The sequence below is a fragment of the Nannobrachium achirus genome, assembly GCF_963921795.1.
Source record: "Nannobrachium achirus genome assembly, chromosome: 23".
Taxonomy (NCBI): domain Eukaryota; kingdom Metazoa; phylum Chordata; class Actinopteri; order Myctophiformes; family Myctophidae; genus Nannobrachium; species Nannobrachium achirus.
The window spans coordinates 6,711,186-6,738,233 of NC_137830.1; the positions used below are offsets into that span (position 1 = coordinate 6,711,186).

Here is a 27,048-nt window from a genome sequence, read left to right on the forward strand (position 1 = left end):
TTTACTTACGGTAAACTCGCCAAATTGTCCAAAAGGTTATCTCATTTTCAACCTGCTACTGTACATGCAGGGTTGTTAAGTAACGGATTACATGTAACGGGATTACGTAATCAGATTACAAAAAACAGGTAACTTGTAAAGTCTCTGGTTACATTTTGAAATGTGTAATCTGGATTACAGTAACGGATCTGAATGATGGGGGTTACATGCTGGATTACATTCTCCCCTTGCCCTCATCAATTTTACAAATAAGTTATAACGCCAAACAATAAAATAATCAAGTCGAATCAGCGTAAAGTACTGCCACTTTGTTTAAGTAAAATTCTGTTGTCCTTTTCCTAATTTCATAGGCTCAATATCATTGTCTAGTTATCAATGGTAAAACTTGTTTTATTTAATTAAAGAGAGTTTTGCTAAAAAAGTAATCCAAAAGTAACTGAAAGTAACTAGTAGTTACTTTTTAAATTGTGATAATCAGATTACGTTACTGACTACATTTTCTTTGCAAGTAACTTGTAACTGTAGGGGATTCCTTTTTAAAAGTAACCCTAACAACCCTGTGTACATGCTACACAGAACTACTGGGAAAGGCCCTCTGTCTGCAACTGTTTATGTTGTCATGGTCACCCACAGTGGTGGACAAAGTAGTCAACTCCAGTAGTTCAATAAAAGTACTCGAGTGTAGAGTCTTTTCTCACTGGTTCCCAAACCTTTTACATTGTGACCCAAAAGTGAAATGTCTCCACCCTGGACCCAATCTACTGAAAATAGCTGATCTATAATAACAGTTTGCTTTGTGAGTTTGTCTATTTTCACTACTTCTTGAAGCACCTTGCACCATGCAGTGGTGTAAAGTAACTAGGTACATTTACTTAAGTAAAATGTGGAGGTATTTGTACTTATTTGAGTATTTCTAATTTCCAATACTTTTAATTCTACTCCACTACATCGCAGATCCTAATATTGTACTTTTACAACAATTATTTGAAAACTTGAGATACTAGTTACTTTGCAGATATAAATGATAATATTACAACATACAAACCACTTTAGCCCTATTGTATACCATGGCTATTTGAAAATTGCTGATCTGACAGTATCTCTACAGTCAGTGCACATCTGTCCGATTTACAATTCCATCCTGATTGGCTAAGATTGGCTTCCAATGTTTGCAGGATTGCTCCTTTTTGAAAAATATGCTTCAAATCATCAGCCTGCGATGTGTGTGACATTTTGCGCGCATGTTCCCCATAATAGGTCAAGGAACAAATGCCACCCCTTTCACATTGGCCTGTTATAGTGCCACCAGTAGGTCAACTTTTGCAAAACACATTTTTGGAACAAAATGCCTCAAATCATGCATGCATTGCTGTGACAGGCCAAAGAACACATGGCACCCTTTTCATATTGGCCTATTATAGCGCCACCAGGAGGCCACAATAACCAGCAGTCTAGTTTATCTTTGATTTCTTTTCCCACTTTTCCTGCTTTTCCTTCTTTCTTTTCCCTTGCTGCTTTCTTTTGCTTTTTACTGCTTGGCCACTTTATCACTGCTTGCAGCTATAGTTTTGGATATATTGTAATGGGTAGACTACTATGCCAAAATAATCCATGCCGTTTTCATAGAGCTCAATGAGTGCACTAGCCAACAAGCTTTATTTTTTCCCCATTTGTTTTATACGAAGAGAAAGTGCTGAATTATTAGACTGTTTCAGTGTATGAGTCACATTCCCAGGCTTTTAGCCTCTACTACTGAATACATGAAAGGTCGACCTAAAACAAAGTCGACCCAAACTCGTTTCCCAACGGGTCTGTGGCCTTATAAGCTAGATGCAGAGACCGAAATCTAATCTTTGCTTCTGGGGGTCCCTGGAACAAAATATTTTGCGGTAGGGGTCCATCGATCCGTGGAACAAAATATTTTGAGATGGGGGTCCGCGGCCAAAAACACATTTTGGGGGTCCTTAACCACTGATAGGCACATTCTAAAAATGTCTTCTAAATCCTAACAGTTTTCCTGAAAAAACCTATGTATTGCTATCATTGTTTCTCAAACTTTGTCATGTCAAGGAGCCCCAGAATGATATGTAGGCTATTTGGCCACGGACCCCATCGCAAAATATTTTGAAAACATTGTTGCACAGTTATATATCTGGGGACCCCCCAAAATAATGTGGGACCCCCGGGGGTCCCGAACCCACAGGTTGAGAACCACTGCTTTTTACACCACTGGTGAGCCTACTTCTTTCATCAGAGGACTTCAACTCCCACAAGCCACTGCTGTGTGCCTCGCGCTCTCCCCTTCCTGTTTAGGTTTGCGTATCAGAGTGATGTCAGGTTCAGGACTACAACTCCCGCAGGCCACTGCTCCACGCCTCTCGCTCCGGTCCATGCTCTGGCGGAGCGGTGGCCCGAGGGAGTTGTAGTCTTTAAGCATCAGAGTAAAGATGTCAGCTCCTGCAGACAGCTCAGGCAGGTTCAGGATGAGTTCTGCTGTCAACAAGCAGAGCAAAGACCCTTCTGGTCTGCTTATCTCTGTCATAAGGTAATGAAACACTGTCCTTTTATTATATCATATTATTATTATATTATATAACACTGCTGTTTCCCTACGACTAGTCTATGCTGTCTATTAGTGGTGATAGCCTAGCCTAGTTAGCCTGCATGCTAACAACATCCTTCCTGTGTTGTTGTTATCATTTATAACGTTTAAAACGTTATAAAAACCCACGGCTTTATGTGTCTGGGGTTATGTGCAGTTTGTGTAAATATAGTCTCAGTATGAATGATATCTCGCATTAATAACCATGTAATATGAGTCGTTATTGGGAAGATATCAGACTCTCTCTCTCTCTCTCTCTCTCTGTGAGTGTGTGTGTGTGTGTGTGTGTGTGTGTGTGTGTGTGAGACTGAGCTAAACGGTTATGAATGAATGAATGTGCGTGTGCTTGTGTGTGTGCGTGTGTGTGTGTGTGTGTGTGTGTGTGTGTGTGTGTGTGTGTGTGTGTTTGTGTGTGTGTGTGTGTGTGTGTGTGTGTGTGTGTGTGTGTGTGTGTGTCTGTGTGTGCGCGCGCGCACGCGTGTGTGTGTGACTGACTGAGCTAAACGGTTGTTATGAATGAATGACAGCTGTCATTTCGTTCATCATCGTCCAGCCTCAATATGACGTTATTGTATTATTGTATGCATCATTGGTTCTCAAAGTGGGTGACCCCCAGGGGTCCTCGAGGTGAGTTCCAGGGGGTCCCCAGCTAAATGATAGTTAGGAACCAAATGGACCCTTTTGGGAATGTATCTCAGAGAGATTACAAATGGACCTTAATGGGTCCATTAAATGGACCCAGGTGGACTCCATTTGGTTCCTTGTACACACTATACTTCTAAACTATTACATTTTACAATATAAATTGAATTTTCAGTGATAAAAATGCCATTGAATGGGGGTCCATGGCCTAAAATGCATGTCAAACTGGCGGTCCTTGAAATCATAATGGTTGGGAATCACAGCTGTCAGCTAGAGCCGTAAAAACATCTTCTCTCATATGGGGGTCCCTGGCATATCTTTTCAAATGGGCGCAAGTCTCAATTTGGGGGTCCTTGACATGAAAACGTTTGAGAACCAATGGCATATGTTATTGTGTGTGTCTGATGTGTGGAGGTCCTACAGTTTATATCCTCTTAGTACATAAGTAGTTGACATTACTTTTTAATGTTTTAATGCAGCCGGCCCTCTGGGTAGGTGTGTGTGTGTGTGTGTGTGTGTGTGTGTGTGTGTGTGTGTGTGTGTGTGTGTGTGTGTGTGTGTGTGTGTGTGTGTGTGTGTGTGTGTGTGTGTGTGTGTGTGTCGTGTGTGTGTGCTCACTGTGCTGTTTATTAAAGCATTGGTTCCCAAACTGGGGGTATTATTTGGGGGGGTCCCCAGATGATTAAGTTTAATATGCAACATTCTCTCTCAACAGTAAACAAACCAACATGACTGTGTAGTCTGTAGTATATACAAGGCATCCACACTTTTTTAAAGTTACAATTCAAGACCTTTTTAATACCAAATTGTCAGATATTACACATGAAAGAGGCAAGCATTGTGAAAATAGTAGATCTAGTGCGAGGCCTTGTGAGCTTCCAGATTAAGCTATTTTAAAAATATTTATCTGTGGAACCGAGTCAAAGTAAATGTAATGCCTATAATTCCAAGTGCTTGTCAATCAAATATGATTTTGCGAGGTCACAGACAGACTGAAAGGTTTCAAAATCCTTGCTCTAGGTTAAATTTAGGTGTGTTTGTGTGTGTGTGTGTGTGTGTTTTGTTAATAGAGGGTATGCGCGTGACATCATCATACCCGGAAGTTATGCGAGAACGCCTACTGAGTGGCAAAACGGTAGGTTCCGTACGGAACCATTGTTTACTTAGAGATGGAAGGATGACCTCCCACTTGGGTAATGTCGCCCCCTGGCGATCATTCAGAGAAACTACTTCAGCTCCCGTACTAACGTAGGTAGGAAGGGCCTGTCACTCAAACCAGAGTGACCCGCCTCCAGGCTATAAAAGCCCCCGGAGGCGGAAGTAACATCCTCTTAATACCACTCTCTGCCACATTCAGTGAAACAGAGGGGCATTACGTGGGAGGTCATCCTTCCATCTCTAAGTAAACAATGGTTCCGTACGGAACCTACCGTTTACTGTCAAGATTCCAGGATGACCTCCCACTTGGGATTCTTAAACTCCCCTCTAAGCCACAACCTACTCTCATACCCCCACAAACCCCTCATACAGGTGAGCACAGCCCAAACGGGCGTGACCCATCACCCAGAAGGTCCCAGGCCCACCGGACCTGGGTGTGAAGGAATGAGAAAATAGAGAGAGACCCTGACAGACCGAAGTCCGCCTCATTCAACTAAATGAAAGGACAAGTCCGCCTTATAAGTAAGACACACTAAATAAGGAAAACACAGGGTCCCCCCCACAATACCCCAGGTGGCTACATGCCCACCTGTGGGAGGGGAAGATCCGACTCCTCTATGACGTAGAGGAGGCAGCAGCACCCAGAACCGAATGCGCTAGCGAAGAGGATTCGATATCCAGGTGATAGTAGGCTGCAAAGGTAGAAGGCGAAGACCAATTCGCCGAAACACAAATCTCCTGTACGGAGACTCCCTTTGCCAGTGCCCACGAAGTAGACACACCCCTAGTACTATGGGCTTTAAGCGCCACCGGCACTTCCACTCCAGCACTAGAGTAAGCCAGCCTAATAGCATCCACAATCCACCTCGAAAGAGTGGGTCTAGACACCGGCTTTCTGACAAGAACATTGCCCATTCCCACGAAGAGCTGTGAAGAAGCTCTAGAACCAGCAGTCCTGTCACAGTAGGCCTTCAGCGCCCTGACAGGGCACAGGCAATTCATCCGCTCATCCTCCACCGAGACAAACGGAGGAGGATGAAAAGCCAGAAGAACTACAGGCTCCTTAGGAACCACCATGTTCTTAGGAACAAACTGAAGATGAGGCTTGAGCAACACCTTGAGGTCATTGTTCATAAACTGCATGCACTCCGAAGACACCGAGAGAGCTTGCAGGTCACCAACTCTTTTAGCCGTAGCCAAAGCCAGCAAAAGAGCCGTCTTGAAACTCAAAAATTTCAAAGGCATCCCTACAAGCGGCTCAAAGGGAGCCCGACATAGGCCCCCCAGAACCACCTGCAGATCCCAAACTGGGAACAAAGACCTAGTCACCGGCCTCAAACGTTCAACTCCTTGCATGAACTTGACGACCTCCGGGACTTTAGAAGGTGCCTTGCCCGCCACCCCCAGGTGACAGGCATTAATAGCCGCCAGATACCCCCTAAGGGTAGAAAACGCAAGACCACTTTTCAAGCGGTCCTGCATAAATTCCAAAATTATCTGGGCTGACGCCACATGAGCCACCACCGGCGGAACACGCGACTCACACCAGTCCTCAAAGGCATTCCACCTTCCATCATAAGACGCCCTCGTCGAAGGCGCCTTAGCACTCTGAATGGTATCAACCACTTCAGAAGAAAAACCGGCCGCCAGCAGGTTTAACCTTTCACGTGCCAAACCCACAGGTCTAGGACCTGCGGGTCTTGGTGGAATATCTCCCCTCTGGCCTGCCTCAACAGATCCCTGCGCTGAGGCAGCTGCCAACCCGGTTCGCAAAGGAGAGGGGCGATCGCCGATCTCCACGTGCCCTTGTAGGGAGCCACCAGGAGCATCTCCAGACCGAACCTCCTGACTCTCTCCAGAGTGGGACTAGGGCTGTGAAAATTTGCCAAAAATAGCATTCGAATATTCGCCTGAAAATCCCCCGTATATTCGAATAAATTCGAATATTCGAAAATATCGAATAATTCGAAGCATCCGAAATTCGAAGCCCTTTATAGACAGTCGCTTCTATCGCTTTTCTTTTTTTTTTACTGTGTGCAGGTCCGCGTTGGTCAGGGACGTGCAAAGAATGTTAAGAGAGGCAGGGGCTGACATTTCTAAAAGGGCCTTTTGGTGGACAATTCTCTGTTAAAAGGGCAGGGGCTCAAGCCCCGTTTGATGTATGTGTGCACGTGCCTGCGTTAGAGCAGAATCTGATCCTCGTTGCAAAGCGTCACTCACAGCAGCCGTGATTGAGTCGAGTTGGAACAGCCACGACATGAAATGAGCAATTATAATCACACCAATGGATTATGTTCTGGTTTGAACCAAATTAGATAGTCTACATTAAGAGCAGTGTGAGTGACGGAGGGAGTTTTACCGTTATTGCGTGCGGGGAGATTGACTCGGTGAGAGAAGAAATCCATGCTTTTTTATAGTGTTTTCGGTGGAGAAGTCTCGTTGTTGTATGCCTTCCCGTCACTACCGAAACGAGTCGCCCGTTTCAGCTTAACTCGTTAATCATTCTGAATCAACGTGAGCCAGTTTAAAAGCACTGTGTGTGCACTGTGCACTGTCTGCGAGGCGGACGAGTGCATCTGTCTCTCCACTCCGACATGTGACGGCCAGTGTGTGAAGGGAAAGTGAAGCAGCTGGAGGTTTATTCTTCGCTGTATGACGGTGTCGCTAAATAGGCACCCTTAATGTACAAGCCCACAGCGTATTGGATCAGCGACGTATTGTGGACTTGTAGATCAGCCCACTTTTGCAGCAGCGAATGGAGACTTCTGCCTTGCGAGACCAGCCACCTTTTAACGTTCCATGCGCCCAGAATCTCGCGAGAAGTGCGGTAGATTTGTTTTAATTAAATATAAATTAATTCGAAGCTCAATTTTTTACTTTCGAATATTCGTTTATTGTTAACATTCGAACGAATCTTCGAATATGGAATATTCTTTCACACCCCTAAGTGGGACGGATCATGTCGAAAGGGGGAAACGCGTACAGTAGACCTCTCGGCCACGTGTGCGCTAAGGCGTCCAACCCCAAGGGAGGACTGCCCTTCACCGCGAAGAACAACGGACACTTCGTATTCTCCGCTGACGCAAACAGGTCCGCCACTGGCTGACCGAACTTGCGAAAAATCTGGCTCGCCACCCTGGGGTGGAGAGACCAATCCTCGTAGCGAGGCCCTCCCCTGGACAGGAGATCTGCTCCGCTGTTGAGGAGACCCGGGACGTGTAAGGCCCTGATTGACTTGAGGCGCGACAAGCACCAAACCGTCAATTCTCGAGCCAGACGATCCAGAGGCAACGACGACAGGCCTCCTTGTTTGTTGACATAAAACATGGCCGTCGTATTGTCGGTCCTGACCAGAACATGACAATACAAAATCCAAGGCTCGAAATGCTTGAGCGCCAGGAGTATAGCCATCAACTCCAAATAGTTGATGTGGCGACTCCTCATCTCCAGAGGCCAAAGCCCCTGCGCTGTGCGCCCCTCGTAAGTGGCTCCCCACCCACTGAGACTGGCGTCTGTCGTGATCGACTTGTGGGAAACCACCTCGCCAATCGAGACTCCGCTGGTGAGGAACCCCTCCACCCGCCAAGGAGACAGGGCGATCGCGCAGGAAGGGGAAACCGTAACCTTCTTGTACTTCAAGGAGGGCGGGATCCCGAGTGATAACATCCATCGTTGAAAAGGTCTCATATGAAACCTGCCCAACCGCAACAGATGTACTGCGGAAGCCATCATTCCCGTCAGTACCATGCAACTCCTGTAAGTGACCTCCTGGCCTACTTGAAAGGAGTTGAGGCATTTCCGAAACCTGTCCACCCTCTCCTCTGAGAGACGAGCCGACATGACGGACGAGTCCAGAAGGACCCCAATGAAGGTAAGACGGCGTGCTGGAGTCAGCATGCTCTTGTCGTGGTTGACTATGAAACCTAATGCCTTTAGGTGAGCCAAAACCACTTGTGTGTGACGCGCCACTTTGTGGGCGGAGCTCGCTGAAATCATCCAATCGTCGATGTACGTAGCCAACCTGACGCCCTGCTGTCTCAGCGGCGCGATGGCTGCGTCGGTCACTTTCACGAAAACCCTCGGGCTCAGTGACAGACCGAAAGGGAGTACTGTATATTCGTACAGGCGACCCTCGAAGGCGAACCGTAGAAATTTCCTGTGTGGGGGATAAATCAGAACGTGCTGATAAGCATCCTTCAGGTCCACTGAACAGTGGAAATCCCCTTGCCTGACCGACCGTAACATGGTGGGTACAGTTAGCATCCTGAAAACGTATTTCTTCAAGTAAACGTTTAGCGCCTTCAAGTCCAGGATGGGACGTAGCCCCCCCCCTTTCTTGTGCACCAGGAAATAACGGCTCCAAAATCCCAGGCGGGATTGTGTCCTGTCCAGCTCCACTATAGCACCCTTGCTTAGCAACGAGCTGATCTCCTCTCTCAAAAGATCTGCCTTTAAACCACGCGCCCTGGTATGAATAACCCTGCTTGAAAGCGGAGGTACATTCGCGAACTGTAACCTGTAACCTTTGGTTATCGTTCGAAATACCCAATGGCTCGGTTTGCATAACTTCCACTGGCTCGCGCAGCGTGCTAGCGTGTTTTGAGAGAGAGAAACCCCACCACTGTGCTTCCGTGACGGCGGAGCTTTTTGGCGGCCGGACCGGAAGCGGGAGACCTGCGTATCCGTATCCGGGACACCCGGAAGCGGAGCGCATGGGTTCAATAGGCCGCAAGGCGGAAACACCTTCTGGTTGTACCGCTTGACTAGCGGAGCTTTTTGGCGGCTGGACCGGAAGCGGGGAGCGAGCGAATCCGTATCCGGTGAAACCGGAAGCGTTCGGCTTTCGCTCGATAGAGAGACAGGAAGAGCAAAACGATTCGACTGATAAGCAGATTCGCCCACAACTAAAGCATTCTCCCCTGACAGGGGAGGAACTTTTACGTTTAATTCCTGCTCTAAAGCCTTTATGCTTGTCCCTTGACACGGGCTCATAGTAGGCCGACAGAATTTCTGACTCATTGTTGAATTCATAGCATCGCTCACGCGAGGGAAAATCCACTCGCGCGCATGAGGAACCATATAATTGTTTGACATTAACATTACTGGTTGATGATAAAACCTGTGATTGATTAGATAGTCCTGACGGGACATCAACATTTCTACAGGAGACATGCATAATGGGGTCGTCTGTGCAAGTACGAGAGAGTTGGACAGAGGCAGACTTTGCTCTTTCAACATATTTATTCCCGATACAGGAGGCATAAACATTGGCATTTTCATTTCCCCGACGCGGGGTACAGAAAACAAACGCTCTCGCTTGGGGGGAAGGGGACCGAGAGACACCTCGGACCCCCGCCCCGACACAAACTCCCTCTTCAAAGTGTCATTTCCGCTGTCCCCTGCCGCGGCCCCCGCGGAAAGAAGACGGCTGCCTATTATCCCTGGACGTGCGGCGCTGCTGAGCACGTTCGGGAACTACAACCTTGCTGCGGGGCTTGTCAGGCGCCCTGGCTGCAGATGCTCCCCTGGAGGAAGAAGAGTGCTTTTTATAAGAAGCAGAGCGGCCCCTCTCTCTGGTGCGGGAGGAGCGGGACACCCTCCTAGCTTGCTGCGGTTCCTCCTGAGGCACTGTAGTGGACTCGACGATGTCCTTAGCCGCCTTGAAGAAGGTAACTCTACCCTGCAGCAGCTCCAAGCCCCCACCCATGAGGGTGGTGGGACTGTTCTCCATGTTAATGAGAGACTTGTACATCTCCCCGCGAGGACCTAGAGGCTTCTCCCCCACGTCCCTCTTAGGCTCGAGGTCGACATAGTCGAGCCAGCGGGCTCTCTCAGACTGGAGGTTGTAGTCCATGGACCTGCCCATCCACTTAACCGCATGCCAATTGACCTTCAGCATGATGTCAAATAAAGTGTTCAGTTCAGCTGTGTGCTCCCCCGTGGGCAGACCTTTGACCAGGTCCTTGGTGGAAGCGAGCAAGAGCTGGATTAGATTCAGGTCCTTAGCAGCCAGAGCAGCGGACCGGTAGGCGTTACGAGCCCTGTCCGACTGCATCTTGTCCTCCAGAACAGTGAACCCCGGCGGGTTGGTGCCGACGGGGCCGACAAACGGCCCGCACTTAGCCGTGCCCACATCCTTATACTGGGGTCTGACGGAGCCTAGAAAGGATTGCGCTAACAGGTGGTCCAGGTTGGGGCAGGTGGACATGCCTGCCTCCGCACCTCCGACCACCTCCAAAACAGAGAAGGACAGCTTTCTGGGGTCTTTATGAGTCTTCCATGAGGAATGAAGAGCCTTGGTGAATCCCTTCACCAGCGGCAGCCTGGAGAGGACATACGGGGCGGGAACCGAAGGCTCCTGCCCGGGCATTTCGTCATCATCCTCGGCCTCATCAGAGGGGAGAGGAGGTGGCAACTCCTCTCCAACTCTGGCAAGAGCTCTCATGTAGACTGTCAGGTGATCCAGCAAATCTATTGCAGAATCGACGTCCTCAGCTCCTGCTTCATCCGCTTGACTGGCGGGTGGAGGGGCAGCGGCGCCAGAGGAGGACTGGGAGGACCCTGCGGCGTCCAGTTGACTTGCTGGAGCCGTAGGGTTTTTTACCGTGACTGTGAGTCGAGAACCATCGTCCTCGACTATATCCTCCTCCTCCTCGTCCGTGTACCCAGAGTATTCCGAGCACGAACCCTCGCTCTGACAAGAGCTCAGGTCCGACTCGCGCCTGAAGGTCTGGACTGTTTTGTTGATGCTCACGTTGAGGGGAACGTCCCCGACGGTCACATCCGATCGCTTCTTTTTGGGCACCGCGCCCGAAGGGGTAAAGGCTACTGGAGGGATGTTAGCCTTCTTGGTCGCCTTCTTAGCGGCGACTTCGCCAGACCCGCCAGCTCCAGTGACAGTGGAGCTAGCTGCGGTCGGCTGCGCGGCAGGCGGTGTTCCAAGTAGCATGGCGCCATCTTGACCTGGAGTGGCGCGCTGTTTGCCAACCGGAGCTCCGGAAGGCAGCGCCGCACCTTGACCAACGGTGCGGGCCGCCTGGGGAAGGAAAGACTGGGCTGTGGGGTTCAGAGCAGCAGACCCACCTGGTGGAGCACAGGCTCCGAGGCCTGCCCTAGCCAGGTAGAGGCGGTGCACCAGGACATCGTGGTCGAAGGCCGTGCAGATGTCGCAGAAGGGTCCTGCTCTCCCCTGAGGACATAGTGCAGAGAAGGCGTGTGCAACGCCCATGCAGCTAGCACAGAGAGGATGAAAATCCTGTCCGTCGATGAGTCCTGGACAGCCTGGGTAGTCACATTGCCTCGGCAGAAGGGCCAGAGGATCCATGGCGAAGCAGTGTAGCTAACGTTAACAGAGCTAACAAGCTAACAAGCTAACGGCTAAAGCTAGGCCACGCTTGATTCAGACAAAGGCCTGAACAAGCGGTAAGCAGTGTAGCTAACGTTAACACAAAGCTGACGAGCTAAAGAGCTAACGGCTAATGCTAGTTCACGCTTGATTCAGGCAGAGGCCTGAACAAGCGGTAAACTACTTTGTTAAGCAGTAGAAACCCGTCGGTTTAAGACGGGACAAGAATAATTATTCTTAGGTACGGGTTTAAATCTACACTCGCCGGTGGGCGACTTCCTATGCCACCGCTTTAGGCTAAAGAGCGAAGAAATAAATTATAAGGCTGAGTTTCAACTTATCTGAATGTGATATCGCAGAGAGTGAAAAGAGGATGTTACTTCCGCCTCCGGGGGCTTTTATAGCCTGGAGGCGGGTCACTCTGGTTTGAGTGACAGGCCCTTCCTACCTACGTTAGTACGGGAGCTGAAGTAGTTTCTCTGAATGATCGCCAGGGGGCGACATTACCCAAGTGGGAGGTCATCCTGGAATCTTGACAGTAAACCATATTTCCTGTCCTTGACAGCCCATACATCCAAACTGAAAAGTCCTATTTGATTGCTTAACAGCGTTAATCAAAAACTCACTTTGCCACTCGATTTGCCATTCACTTTATGCATGCGTATACCCTCTATTAAAGAACTGGTTTTCAAAGTATTTGATGGGGTTCCAGAGGGTCCTCGCTGGCAAAAACGAGGAACAGTTTTTGTTTTGGCTATTCAGAAATAGCAGATCTACAAGCTGGTAGTTACCAGCCTCCTGTTCCCTCTGTTTTTCTTTTCTCTCTCTCCCTGTCACCCTTCCTCTTCAGCAGGGGTCTTCAACAGGGGGTCCGGGACCCCTCGGGGGGTCCTCAGTTACTACAGGGGAGCAGCCGAGTCTTTGTGTTATTAACTCATTTAGACTGGGATAGTTTATCCCAACTATATGAGTCCCTTAATCTTTTTGTTCCTATATTTTGTATTTCAAAACCTTTAAAAAAAACAGTAACAGAAAATGCAGTAAATTTGATTAACTTCCTTGTGCCTGTCTGTATTTTTATTTCTCGATAACGACCGCTGAGCCAGACGTTATCCCTAAAGCCTCTATCAGAGTCGGCACCGCAGTGGAAGGCTATCCACCGCGGTGTAGTCTTTTCATAAAACTACAACGTTACGTCATTCCTCGCGGTGAAGAGCTTTCCACCGCGAGTCCCGACACATCTCTCTGTTTTTTCTTTCAGACAGATAGGCTCTTCACCCCGTTCACTGATTGGTCGATCTAGACCAGTCAGTCACGGTGAATAGGACTTCACCGTGACTAACTATGATGGCCTCCACTTATTTTCTGACTTGAGGTGGAAAGCTTTCCACCTCAAATTTGCGGTGGATAGCTCTTCACCGCAGACTCTGATAGAGGCTTTACTTAATAACTCTTGACGGTTGCGTCCCTCCCTGCCTTGCAGGACCCTGTCCAGCAATGCGGGCGTCCAGGACCGAGAGACGGAGAAGGGGCGCCTGGAGGAGGCGTTCGAGAAGTGTGACAGGGAGCTGGACACGCAGATCGTGCAGCACTACGCCGAGCTCACCACCGCCATCAAGACCTACCAGAGCATCACCGAGAGGATCACCAGCTCACGCAACAAGATCAAACAGGTAAGAACCACTGTACCAGAGCTAGGGGTGGGCGATATGGAAAGATACAATATCACAACATTTTCGCAAGCTGTATCACGATACACGGATCCTATCACAGTTCTTTTTCATGTTGGTTTATTAAGTTACTTAACAGTACAACCACCTACAAGGTAACGAAAAAAAAGAAAAAAGGAGTAACAGACCATTTAGACCAGTGGTCCTCAATGTGGGGTCCAGGGACTCTCTGGGTTCCTTTTGAGAGGTCTAAATTGACCCTTACAAGTATGTAACTCTGACAAATTTGGTTTAATTTGTATACTGTCAGAGTTAAGGGGAGACCTTGACATTGTTAAGTTTGAGAACAACTGTAGGTTTAAATGAATTCTGCAATGAATCTTTGTATTAACAATTCTAGAGGATTTTATATAAGGCTCCCATTGTATCACAATATTATACGATATCTCTGAAAAGGCATATCGTGAAGACATTGTATCGTCTCAACAATATTTATCACCATATTGCCCACCCCTACGTGATCTGTGGCTACGGTATGTCCATATCATTATGTCAATATTGTAATATTGTGACTAGGCAGATGCTCTTAGGTGTGATGTATTAATTGAGTCAGAGTTAGAGTTGTTCCGATACTGATGACACTATCGGAAAAGTTGCCGATACTGCCTAAAATACTGGTCCACCCCCACCTTTGTCCCCCCCTTTTCGATGGGGATGGATTTTAATTCAGTCTCATTTCCATGTGGGGCCGAGACGCCCGTACCGAACACCCATCATCAGCTCTGTCAGGTTGAGGTCACCTCAGGGGAAGCCAATCACATCCACTCAAAAAATCAAGAGGGAAATTATTCTTAACCTAACTGTACGTAGCACGACACACACGCACGCACGCACGCACGCACGCACGCACAGACACACGCGCATGTTACACACAACAAGGACGTGAAGGCATATTTATAGCGAAGGCAGTCTGATTGTCCCAGGGAGTTTATCACCATCAAAGACGTTAGAGACTGAACGAACGCCGAAAGAGAGAGGAGCTTCCACTGATTTCTCCCGAGTGTGTCTGACTGTCTGTCTGTCTGTCTGTCTGTCTGTCTGTCTGTCTGACTGACAGACAGACTGTCTTTTAAAACGTCCACTTGGAAGAAGCTTTAGGGAGAAGCTGTCAAACGATTTCATATCAGCCTGATGCCATTCTCTCCTCTCTCTCTCTCTCTCTCTCTCTCTCTCTCTCTCTCTCTCTCTCTCTCTCTCTCTCTCTCTCTCTTTCTGTGTGTATGTTTACTGTGTTAACTTTTCCTGTAGCTTTTAATCATTATTAGGGGTGTAACGATACATTTTAATAGCGATTCGATACATATCACGATACATGGTTGACGATACGATACATGGACGATATTGGTTCATTCATGGCGATACGATACGATTCGATTCAATGATTTAAAATCGATATAGTAACTATTTAGCAAAGAAATTAAATCTGTGTGAAAGGTGTGGATAGTGCAGGTTTTTAAGGGAAACATGTATTATTATGGATATAAATAAGTAAACACAGTGATCATCTGCCATGACAAACCTGCACCTTGACATGAACGCAGAGATTACACACATTTATCGATTGACCAGTGTAGCTATATGGAAAGGAAAAGTAATTAAACCCCTCCTTTTAATTTTTTCTTCTTAAAAATTCTAAATACAATGCACAAGTCAGGGTTTCCTGCAGCAAAAAAAAAAAAAAAAGTTTTTTTGAAAAAAAAAAAAAAAAACTTTTTGGACCTCCAACAATGTACTAGGCATGATCGCGATCGCGAAATTGCATGTTTAACCCCCATACAGTCATGCAAACTTGTAGCTTTTCGGCGAAAATCGCCGTTTTGAATCCAAATTGGTCATTTGTGTGAATCGTGCCATCAGAGCAGCAGTGAGAAGAGGAGCGTTTATTTCTTATTCTCTGCTCCGGCTGTTTAGTCAGTACAATAGTGTTGAAAGTGGATGGGGAAGTTGGTCGGTTTTATTTTGTAACAAATCAAGCGCTCCCTTCTCTTGCATGCGACGTCAGAATGAGTCCAGCCAGCCACTGCACTGCGAGCCACAGAGCAGAGCGCTCAAACTTAAAGTTGCAAAGCTTGCAAAGTTGCTGTAGCCTGTAGTGTGGTGTACTGTCTGTAGTTGTGCAGCCAGTGACTGTGGACTTACGGTTTTTGATTCGCTTGCATCGCGGTCGTGTGCTAGTCTGCATCGATGCGTGACGTTATATAATCAATTATATCCTTGTTGATTTTACTCGACGATGATGCGCTAGCTACATGCTAACGCTAATGCCTTGACCTGGGAGCGTTTCGCTCATAGAGTTATAATATTAAGGTTTCGCTGTTATGCCTCCGTTCTTTCTGCCTACAGAGACTATAGTCACAAAAGGTCTCTCAAGAACAGACTAACTGAGCTCCAGTTACAAGTGAAAAGGATCAACCTTTTATTTGACGATGACTAGATTGCAAAAAGTCAGCCAGGAGAATCCACTAAATAAATCATCTGTGATTTACAACAGACACTGTTTCCCAAACCCTGGGTCGGGACCCATTTGTGGGTCGTTGACACATTTTTTGGGTCCCATCATTTTTGGTTTCCTACATTTCGTTTTTAATTACAAACTTATTATTTCAAAACATTTTCAAAAAACATTCCCTCCCAAAAAAAGCTAAACATTCATGATTAAAAAAAAGTAGATTATTTTTCTAATTTCACGAATAAAAAAATACAAATGATCTAAGAAATTATCTTAGAAAACAAATAGGCCTATTTAAGAAGTAGTGGAAATAGCTGATCTACAAGCTCACAGTGCGCATTGTGTCTCTGTCTATGACTGTCTATTAAAGACAAGTCCCTAAATATTAGGATACTCTTATAACTATATCCATAGGCTATATTATATTTTATTGTAGATTCAATGTTGAATAAATGTGGATGATAGCATGTAGTTGTGTTTTCCGTCATCATGGGCACATTCATGTGTTTTTATAGGGCAAAAATAAGAATTAATATTAAAAATTAAGTGAATTAATTACTCGAATTAATTAATTAATTATCAAAAATTTTCGGCGCGTGCGCCATGAGATCCCCCCCTGGTCAAGACTTTTCCAGCAGGAAACCCTGCAAGTAGGTAGTATCGATACAATCGATTCTTTGCACTGCCGATTCGATACGATACAAATTCAAGCGATACGATTCGATTTTAGCTGTTTTCATTTCGATATACTTCGATTTTTTAAGTTAAAAACGATATTTCGATGCAGTTACTATATCGTTACACCCCTAATCATTATTGTTAACATGTAGCCAACTAGCCATATTGTGTAGTGTTCCTGTGGGACATTTAGCCATACAGTACCTTATTCCTGCCCGTGTAACCTGCGTTTCACTACCTTTTGTTTGTGTGATGTGACACAACGATGTGATAATACAAACCCATAGCACACATATGGGAAAATTCTCCCTTTTCAACACTGCCACTCAAGTGTGGAATTGCTTGACTATTTCCCTTAAAACATGTAGCTCGCTGGCCTCCTTCAAAACGGCCTTGAAAATTCACCTTTCAGGTGACCAGAGGCGAATGTAGTCATCACTTCTCCCATAAGACAGGCGAGAAGTGATAACCCCCCCCCCCCCTTTACCGTACACCCACACTCACTTTTCCCATGCGCTGAACATATAGTGTTTTTTTTTTTTTTTTTTTTTTGTAAATGCAACAAATGTTATTTAGTTATTGTTGCTACAGTATGTCTGTAAATTGAGTGCCAAGGACTTCCCACATAAACAAGACCGTAAAAGGCCTTTTCTACCACTTCTTGTGGTCACACGTTCAAATACTGGATTCTGATTGGCTTAAAACAGTGGTAAATTGTCAACAACCTTGAGTTGGCTCATGGACCCCGCCCACTGAAACAATTAATGAATGTAACTAAAGATCCTTGCAAGTTACAACTGTGTTTTCTTTCATTTATATGGTAAAAAGTGGTAGAAAAGCAATTTACCATTCGCCTCGTGCTGAAACAGTGGTAAATTAGCCAACAACCCACTCCCTCTCATGGTAAATGGCGTACATTTGGGATGTTCCTGTTGGGCAGGATGTTCTAACTGTAGCTGTGCTGCATCTCAAATGTGACTACTGTACATGTGATGTTGTTCATTTTGACTAATAAAATATTCAATCAATCAATGTACAGTATATCTACTTTCTATGTCATCTTCTTGTCAGGTCTCATCGACACTCGTGTCCTCACAATTCTCTGTCCCTCCATCTCCTGTAGGCGAAGGAGAACCTGCTCTCCTCTTAAGACAGGGGTTCCCGAACTTTTTTGTCTCAGGGCACCCCATGAATATTTTTTTAATCTGAGGCACCCCTACATTATAATTTTCACTCCCAGCACTTTATATTTATATCATATCGTCGTTGTCGGGTGGAAACCTTGTATGTCCAAAACCGTTCGTTTTGTATTTATCATCTATAAAATGTACTAAACTAGTGAAAACAGCAGATCTATTGTGCTTGTAGATCGGCTGCTTTCACTAGTTTTGTGCGACAGTCTTGTATGATGAAGCAGGGCCTTGCTTTACCAAAAGATGTACACATTTGAAACTTGGAGATACAAGGTTTCTGCCCGGTATTTCAGTGATTATGATGCGAGGAAAACGTTGAGATAATAGGCATTTTGGTTAGAACTGACTGAAAATAACTTTGTACTTCAAGTTTAAAATGATACTACTGTACATATTTTTTCAAGTGTCCAAATAAATTCTAACCTGACTGCGCTAGATGGTGGCAGTAGTGCGTACCGCCCTACTTTACCATCTGAGATTGCTCGGGGAGAGTTGATAACACTTGTTAAGTCCCGGGCCGGACTAATCAGCGGCAGCTACGGGCGGGCTCTGAGCTGCTCTGAGCCAATAGAGTCTGATTGCAACCCAGGAGGCGGATTCTGGGTGTAACGTCATGCAGACAGGCCAATATGAGTGGTTGGAGTTGGCACTCCCAGACTGTGATAGAGAGACGGCCCCATCCAATCACCTGCTAAAGAATTTGAAAAAATGGCCCGCCCCTTACATCGGGTCTGCTTGAGCAATCCCAGATGGTAATCAGAGCGGTATGCAGCCAGGCATACGCACTGCTGCCACAATCTGGCGCAGTCAGGTTAAATAAATTCCAGATATTATCAAATTATCTTGCGGCACCCCTGGACTGCCGTCACGGCACCCCAGGGTGCCCTGTCACCCACTTTGAAAACCCTAACCCTAACCCTGCTCTAAGATACTGTTCCTCACTGTCTCCTCTGGTCCTCCATCTCCTCCAGGTGAAGGAGAACCTCCTCTCCTGTAAGATGCTGCTGCACTGCAAGCGTGACGAGCTGAGGAAGCTGTGGATCGAGGGCATCGAGCACAAGCACGTCCTGCAGCTGCTGGACGAGATCGAGAGCATCAAGCAGGTTCCTCAGAGGCTGGAGGCCTCCATGGCCAGCAAGCACTACCTGCACGCCACTGACATGCTGGTGAGTGTCTGATATTTACCTACCCACTGCCAGAGTTAAACCACCATCTATCCATCACTGCCAGGATTTGGAGAGTTTTTCCACTAACCTTTGAAAAAACTTCAGAAAGTTTTCTTTTGCTGGTGAACTCTTGTCTGTATGTTGTCTGTATGTTGTCTGTTGTTTTGTCTATGATGTGTATTGTGTAGGGGTGTAACGATACATTTTAATAGCGATTCGATACATATCACGATACATGGTTGACGATACGATACATGGACGATATTGGTTCATTCATGGCGATACAATTCGATTCAATGATTTAAAATCGATATAGTAACTATTTAGCAAAGACATTAAATCTGTGTGAAAGGTGTGGATAGCGCTGGTTTTTAAGGGAAACATGTATTATTATGGATATAAATAAGTAAACGCAGTGATTATCTGCCAAATACATGGACATTGTATATTGACAAACCTGCACCTTGACATGAACCCAGAGATTATACACATAGACCAGTGTAGCTATATAGAAAGGAAAAGTAATTAAACCCCTCCTTTTCATTTTTTCTTCTTGAAAATGCTAAATACAATGCACAAGTAGGTAGTATTGATACAATCGATTCTTTGCACTGCCGATTCGATACGATACAAAATAAAACGATACAATTCGATTTTAGCTCTTTTCATTTCGATATACTTCGATTTTTTAAGTTAAAAACGATATTTCGATACAGTTACTATATCGTTACACCCCTAGTATTGTGGCTTTGATGTAAAGTAAAGTTGCATGGTTTGGGAAAGATGGAGGCTGTGTGTGTGTGTTAGAGCTGGGATCAGGCCCATTTTTTCTGTCCGTTCCGAAACACTCAAATCAACGTCCGAGCAATAATCAATATGAGTCCGACCCGCGCCGAGGCCTGGCCCTTATATTTCCCACCGCTTTTTCCCCTCCTTCTTTTTCTTTGAGGAAGCAGCGGATTACACTGACTATAGTCTAGCAAACGTATTCTTATTTTCAGAGCATGCATCTTGCCTGCTTGTTACCCTTAATATGAATATTAACCCTCTAAGGCCCACGGTTGTAATATTACAACGTTTGTATTTTATCCAAAAAAAGGTTTAAATCAATTTATTTTAGCTCCCCCTACCACCTAAACACCACCATTGGATTCTATTGTTTAGTATTACAATGCCATTGGCCACAATATTTGCATATAAATACCCCCCACAGGGGCTGACATTCACACCCGCCACACCCGCTGAAATTCCAGAGTTTTGACGAACAACATCTCACTTTTTCATGGAAGCTATACCTCACAAAAACATAAGTAAAATGCCTGTACTATTTTTTTTGGTGATCATTAGAATGTCTAGAACATGTACATATGTTATTATTGTGAAAAATATCCCCCATATGTAAATTAGAGCATGATTTATGATTTTTGATTTATGGCTATAAAATCTTACAAAAACATTTTTTTGAAAAAAACATTACATTTTCCTCTTAACTCATTCTGAGCCCAGGACATTAACGGATTAGGGGGTCCAGAGTGCCCCCTCCCGGCCCCATTAACGGCCGCTGTCTTATTTTGAAGGCCAGAAGTCTAGACCGGAAGTACTTCCGGTCTGACGTCATCGGATCGTGCGCCGGAACCGATGCGTGTCCACGTGGAGTTGTGTAATGGCCGACCGGGAGCTTTTATAACTGTGTAAAATAAGCGAGCATCTGCCTCCATCCTAGCTTCTAAAGTGTAGTTTTGAGATAATGGACATTAAAGATGAGATCGGCCGTCCACCTCAATGTTATGGGATGACTATTGTGTGCTCGTGGAGCCGTGATGATGACAAATTTCGTCTCCGGAGCGTCGGCCATTGTACTAGGTATTTTTACTCGCCGTTACAGTAATATATTACTTTTCCCGCGACATCGCGTGGATGGCACTATAGATACTCTATTACTTTTCCCGCGACATCGCGGGGTTGGCTTTTAATGAGTTAATAGGACTCCTACAACACCATCTGATTTTTTTAAATTTTTTATTTCAAGTATTTCTTAATGCGGGCCTTAGAGGGTTAAGACACACTGGTCTGTGGCTTGTGAAAGTGTTTTAAATAGTACGTTGGTTATTAAATATATAAATAGTAACATGCGCTGTGCTGCACGTCTGGTCTGACTACAGTGACTCGCTGCAGTGCACAGCCAATGTGCACAGCACACTCATTCTGCAAGTTTCTCCGTCTGAAAAAATAGCCTCGATCTGCAAGCTCACAACGCGTGGCGGATGCTAGGCATTTAGTCCTGAAACATGGAGGTCGTTGAGAGAGCTTGTAGATCAGCCACTTTTGGCACGGAACACGCCGTGACAAAGAAGTAGGTCTATGAGCTGTGAGCTCCCTTCATCACAACAACACGTTTACTTTTAGGCTATATCAACAATATGTCCATCCCGAATCGACGTCCGACCATTAATTATGAAAATGTGTCCGCCCCGAGCCCGAACCCTCGGTCAGGTATCCCAGCTCTAGTGTGTGTGTGTGTGAGTGAGTGTGTGTGTGTGTAAACTCAAGTAAAGTACAAATAACTCAAAATTGTACTTAAGTACAGTACCAAAGTAATTGTACTTGGTTACTTTACACCACTGACCACCAAGATAAAATAAACCAAGATAAAATCGATAAAATCGTCTGGTCAGACCATATTTATTTATTATTTTTTTGCAGGGGTGACTGACATTTCAACTTTTTTTCTTTGTTTTCCTGCATACAAGTCGTATTATATATCTCTGCTGTCGGGCTGAAACCTTCTAACTCCAAAATGTTCATTTTCGGGAAAATGAGCTCAAGTGGAGTTTTGACTGAAGGGCTTTTTACTACTTTTCATTGGTTCAATATTATTTTAACCAACACACAGACGTAAAGCGTGTTACTGTTCAATAGCACAGATTTGTGAAAAAAAGAGAGGGCCAATCGGGTGGAGTTAGCTGGTTTGGAAGAAAGTGTGGAGTTGGGAGGTTTTGTCCCAAGCACTTTTTAGTACTTTCCATTGGTTCAATATTATTTTAACCAACACTCAGAGGTTTTGGCCAGACAGTATCCATTACGTGCCATTTTCAATTACTGACTACTAGTGATGTCATTGGCTGAGTACTGGCCTCGGGCTAGTGATCTGCTCAACATCATCTTCTGCTTACAATTATTTATTTATGTTTTATCATGACACGCACACACACACACACACACACACACACACACACACACGCACACGCACATACGTGTCTTGTCTGATTGCATCAGGGCTGTCAACAGAACTCTTGAAATTACATTTGGATTCAGTGAATGAACGGGGAGGTTTCCTCAACCTGGCAACCCGGGCCGGCTGCCTCACTCTATGATCATGACTCACTCCTTTATCTCTCTCTCTCTCCCTCTCTCTCTCTCTCTCCCTCTCCACCACTCTGTCTCCATGTCTCTCGCTCTCTATCTCTCCATCTCTCCCCTCTACACTCAGCCTCTCTCCCCTCCGTTTTCATTAGCGGCGCTGGTTGTGGCGTGGTTAGTGTTTAATAAATCTTCGCCGCAGTAAATGCGCGTGAGTGCGTGCGTGCGCGTTATTAATCAGAAGGGTACTAATGGTTGTATGATAAGGATCTGGTGGGTGTGCGGTGTCATCTGGGGGAGGGGGGGGGGGGAACTATGAGGAGGGGGGGGGGGGGGTCAGGGGGTCAAGTGTGTGTTGATGCAGATGAGAAGCACATTAGTGGGAAGATGATAATTCAGCGCCGCGATCTGCCCCACGGCGACTTAATGGCATTACGCTGCATGCCTGTGTGTGTGTGTGTGTGTGTGTGTGTGTGTGTGTGTGTGTGTGTGTGTGTGTGTGTGTGTGTGTGTGTGTGTGTGTGTGTGTGTGTGTGTGTGTGTGTGTGTGTGTGTGTGTGTGTGTGTGTGTGTGTGTGTGTGTGCGTGTCATGATAAATCATAAATAAATAATAAACACGATCATATGTGAAGGTGGGGACCAGGTTCTTCAACGTTTTCAGGCCAAGGACCCCTTAGTTGAGAGAGAGATGAAGCAGGGACCCCCACAACCTGTTCATAGATTCCATAGTTTCATTGTTTGACAGCACAATCATCAGTGTATTTTGGATTCATGTCAATTTGTGTTTTCAGATATTTGACCCCTTGAACCGTCAATACTTAATACACTTGACCTTTCACTGTACTTAGTCTGCTCTTTTTACCCTCCAAAGCTCATGGGAGGGGGTCCCATGGTTCAGGACAGTTTTTAGGCAGGTTTTAGGCAGGGGTAGTTACTACAGGGGGTCCTCCAAATCTTTTTGTGATAGAAACTTGTTTTTTTCCCCCTTTTTTATGAACCACTTGAACCCTAGCGTCCATATTCTCAGAACTTTAGCCAAATATAGCCGATCTACTAGCTCACAACGAGCTTGTAGATCTGCTAAAAAAAAGATTTGGAGGACCCCCTGTAGTAGTAACTACCCCTGCCTAAAACCTGCCTAAAAACTGTCCTAAACCATGGGACCCTCTCCCATCAACACATCCAGTAGCATGTGTTGATTAATCAGACTTCATGGAGCTCATTCAATGTCAGAGATGGGACGAAATGAAGGTTTCATGTCACCATTATTGTATAAACAAAGAATTTGTGATTTTATGATATCGCGATAATCAAAATACCCTCATCATGCATTATCCTGGGGCGGAACATGTGCCAAAACACAGCAGATCTACACGCTTTGTAGATTGATTGATTTATTGAAGAATTTATTAGCAGTTTGCAATAGAAAAAAAGTACAGTTTCATGACGGCACAAATCACTGGTGCAAGGTCAACTAAAGGGAGATCCTAGAAAGCCTTACGGCTTATTTACACAGGAACCACACTTTATGTGTCTCATATAACATTGAAAGACAGACGGATAGAACATAGTACTTTATCTAGGATAACATCTAAAGCTCTCTAAAGCTGAAAATGCATGACATCAACTACAAAAGCAGAAAAGGGGGGGGGGGGGGGGGGGCATGGGGGCTTAGTCTATTCACAAGTCACAGGTAGCAACCACCTGAAGATCTGCTAATGTTGATTTGGTTTCATTTGTATGCTGTCAGAGTTAAAGGTGCAGTGCCATGATTTATTTCCCCCCTAAAACATGATTATCAGGTATTATGATTATACTAGGAGGAGGATTTTTTCCAAAAGAGTGTACAGAAAGAGTTAAAATTTGTTTTTTATGTGGCCACACCCACCAGTTCATTAACTCATTGAGTGCCAATCCCGAACTAGTTCGGCTTTATTATCGTATCGCAGAGTGCCGATCCCGAACTAGTTCGGCTTTAAAAAAAAAAAAAAAAAGAAAAAAAAAAAAAAGAAAAAATTGAAAAAAATATTTTTGAAAAACTTTTTTTGGACCCCATCAAATCTGGTGAACATGATTTCAATCGCGATTTTGCATGTTCCACCCCCATACAACCCCATCTAACATACAGGGCAGCCATTTTTGTTTACATAACATGTAAAACATAATGGCTATTATCTCAAGAATGCCTGAACGGATTTCCAATCGGATTTTTTTGTTTGAAAGCTGTGAACAAACTGCACAAATCCACTCCAATGCAATCCAGGATTGCATTGGATTTTTTAGAGCTCATTCTTCTCTGTTTTTTTCCCATGCATGAGGTGTGCAAGGTTTAATCGTGGCTAAATTGCAGAAAATAGATCTTCTAAAATGCTTGGTAGCCAATAGCTAACTTCAAGCTAACTTCATCCTCTTCCTGTACATGCACAAAGGAAAGTGTTCAGGCATGTCATGGCTGCAGGGCTTGTGCATATACCAGCACTGTCTAAGTAGAATTCTCTGGTCATTGGGGCCCTCTAGTGGTGAAAAAGGGGGCACTCAAAGAGTTAAGTATGCCTGGTTGTCTTGTCATGGTGGGTGGTGACCCAGCTGACGTTAGCCACACCCACAGTGTTGGGTGAATGGTAAAAGGGGAGGGGTTGATTCTATGATATAATTGTATCTGTGTTTTTGGATCGGTACTTTTGACCAACAAGGTGTCAGCCTCCAGGATGAAATCCAAAACACAAAGGGAATTCATAATTGCTCATAACAACCACACCAGGGGGTCTAATGAAGTACTGTCAACCTCCTAGACACATGAAAACCAGAAAAAGTACAAAACTATGGCACCGCCTCTTTAAGAGGAGACCTTGACATTTTAAAGTTTGAGAAGTACCGATTTAGACCAAAATGCAGGTTTAAATGGATTCTGCAATGAATCTCTATATTAATAATTCCACAGGCAACAATTTCTCCCTCATTGTATCACAATATGTATCACCACCCCCACCCCTAGGTGTGTGCGGTGGAGTCCCTGGAAGGCCCCCTGGTGCAGGTAGAGGGCCTCCTGGTGCAGGTGGAGGGCCCCCTGCTGCAGGTGGAGGGCCCCCTGGTGCAGGTGGAAGGTCTCTAAATAAACAAAGTGTATTCTTATTACAGGTATCAGCGGTGGAGTCCCTGGAGGGCCCCCTGCTGCAGGTGGAGGGTCTGGGGGACCTGCGCCTGGAGCTCCACAGCAGGAAGCTGAACATCCACATGGTGCTGATAGACGAGCTGCACAGACACCTGTACATCAAGTCCACCAGGAACCTGGGCCTGAAGAACCGAGACAAGAACACCCAGCAAGCTGCCAATGCTGCTGCTCGCCCTGCCGGGTAAGAGCCACGCTTCTTTGAGATGAGATGAGATATACTTTATTAATCCCCGAAGGGAAATTAAGGTGTTTCAGCAGCATAGTGTGACAGTACAAGATAAACTATTAGACAAGAAACAATGACACAACAAACACATGGACACAAACACAATAGACCTAAAGTCGATCCATGACTATACACAAGGGGAGAGTTCTTATACATGTAAATTGTATAGTCTGATGGCAGTTGGCAAGAAAGAACGTTTATACCGCTCCGTGTGCATTTTCGGGAGGAAAGTGAGCCTCTGGCTGAAAGTGCTCTTCCTCTCCTGCATGTCACTATACAGTGGATGGGAGGGGTTAACCAGGATGGAATTTAGTTTGTCCCTTATCCTCCTGTCTATCGTGAACAAACTGTCAAGAACGAGAACTATATCCAGGACAAAAGGAAACGCTAGCCCCACCCACCCTTCCACTCCCCCATTCGCCTTTCCTTGCACTATTAGGGACTTAAACATTGACGATTTTCAGGACGGCAATGCCAGGCGGAGTACGGCTGCTATGACGCAATCGCCATAGTAGTCAAAATCATTTAAGCAAACAGCTGTTGGTGACGGGTTCCCACCCCTTTTACTGAACTCTTTGGTTCCCATGGCGACGCGTCTATGCAGCAGACGGTGTAGCCACTACGTGGAAAGGGAGCTTCTGGCGTTGTAGGGACGGCTGCGACGACGAGCAGGTTTATCTATCGAGCGCTGTTTATTTCCAGTTACCGTTGCCGCCTGCCGTAGCCGTCATTTCTTAAAGTCACTATTATGCTTGAGCTGCACCTGCTGTACATAAATAGATACCGTGAGGCTGAATTGCACCTAATCATAATCGAATCGATTATTACATTAGTTCGAATCGGCAACTAATCGCTGACATTTTTAAACTTCTTTAATGTATTTTACTTTGTTAGAACAGTGTCTAAAAGGACCTCAAATCTAATTTATAAGGTGATAGCTAAATAAGTGCCATAATCCGATTCCGATTAATCGATTCATAGTTTACATAATCGTCCGATTAATCGATTAAGAAAATAATCGTTAGTTCCAGCCCTAGTGGCCGGGCCAAGCTCACGTCAAATGTTCCTTCCCTGTAACAATACCAATTCTCCTTTACAACATGACCCTAGCATGCGTGTGTGGTTGAGTGAAGGGGCCGGTGGTGCCTTCCAATGAGCCGTTTACTGAGTATGGATGGATGGATGGATGGATGGATGGTGGAGGGAGGGAGGCTGCTTTGTGGTTAGAACGATACAGACAAGCTGGGGTAACCTGCCACTCTCTGACCCCTGTTAATAAATCACCACACCTCACCGTGATTACTGGACCATGCTCACATGCACATG

At 45.6% G+C, this 27,048-nt stretch overlaps 1 protein-coding gene across 2 annotated transcripts in view; it reads left to right on the forward strand.

The window, feature by feature from the left end:
- The first annotated feature begins 2,441 nt into the window (after positions 1 to 2,441).
- Positions 2,442 to 27,048, forward strand: part of exoc4 (exocyst complex component 4) — a 317,782-nt gene continuing 293,175 nt past the window's right edge. For both annotated transcript variants that reach the window (XM_080754095.1, XM_080754096.1), the window contains exons 1-4: positions 2,442 to 2,545; positions 13,231 to 13,420; positions 18,769 to 18,963; positions 25,463 to 25,677. In XM_080754095.1, coding sequence (XP_080610221.1) covers positions 2,448 to 2,545; positions 13,231 to 13,420; positions 18,769 to 18,963; positions 25,463 to 25,677 — 698 coding nt within the window. In that variant the 5' untranslated portion in view covers positions 2,442 to 2,447. The remainder of the gene's footprint in view (positions 2,546 to 13,230; positions 13,421 to 18,768; positions 18,964 to 25,462; positions 25,678 to 27,048) is intronic.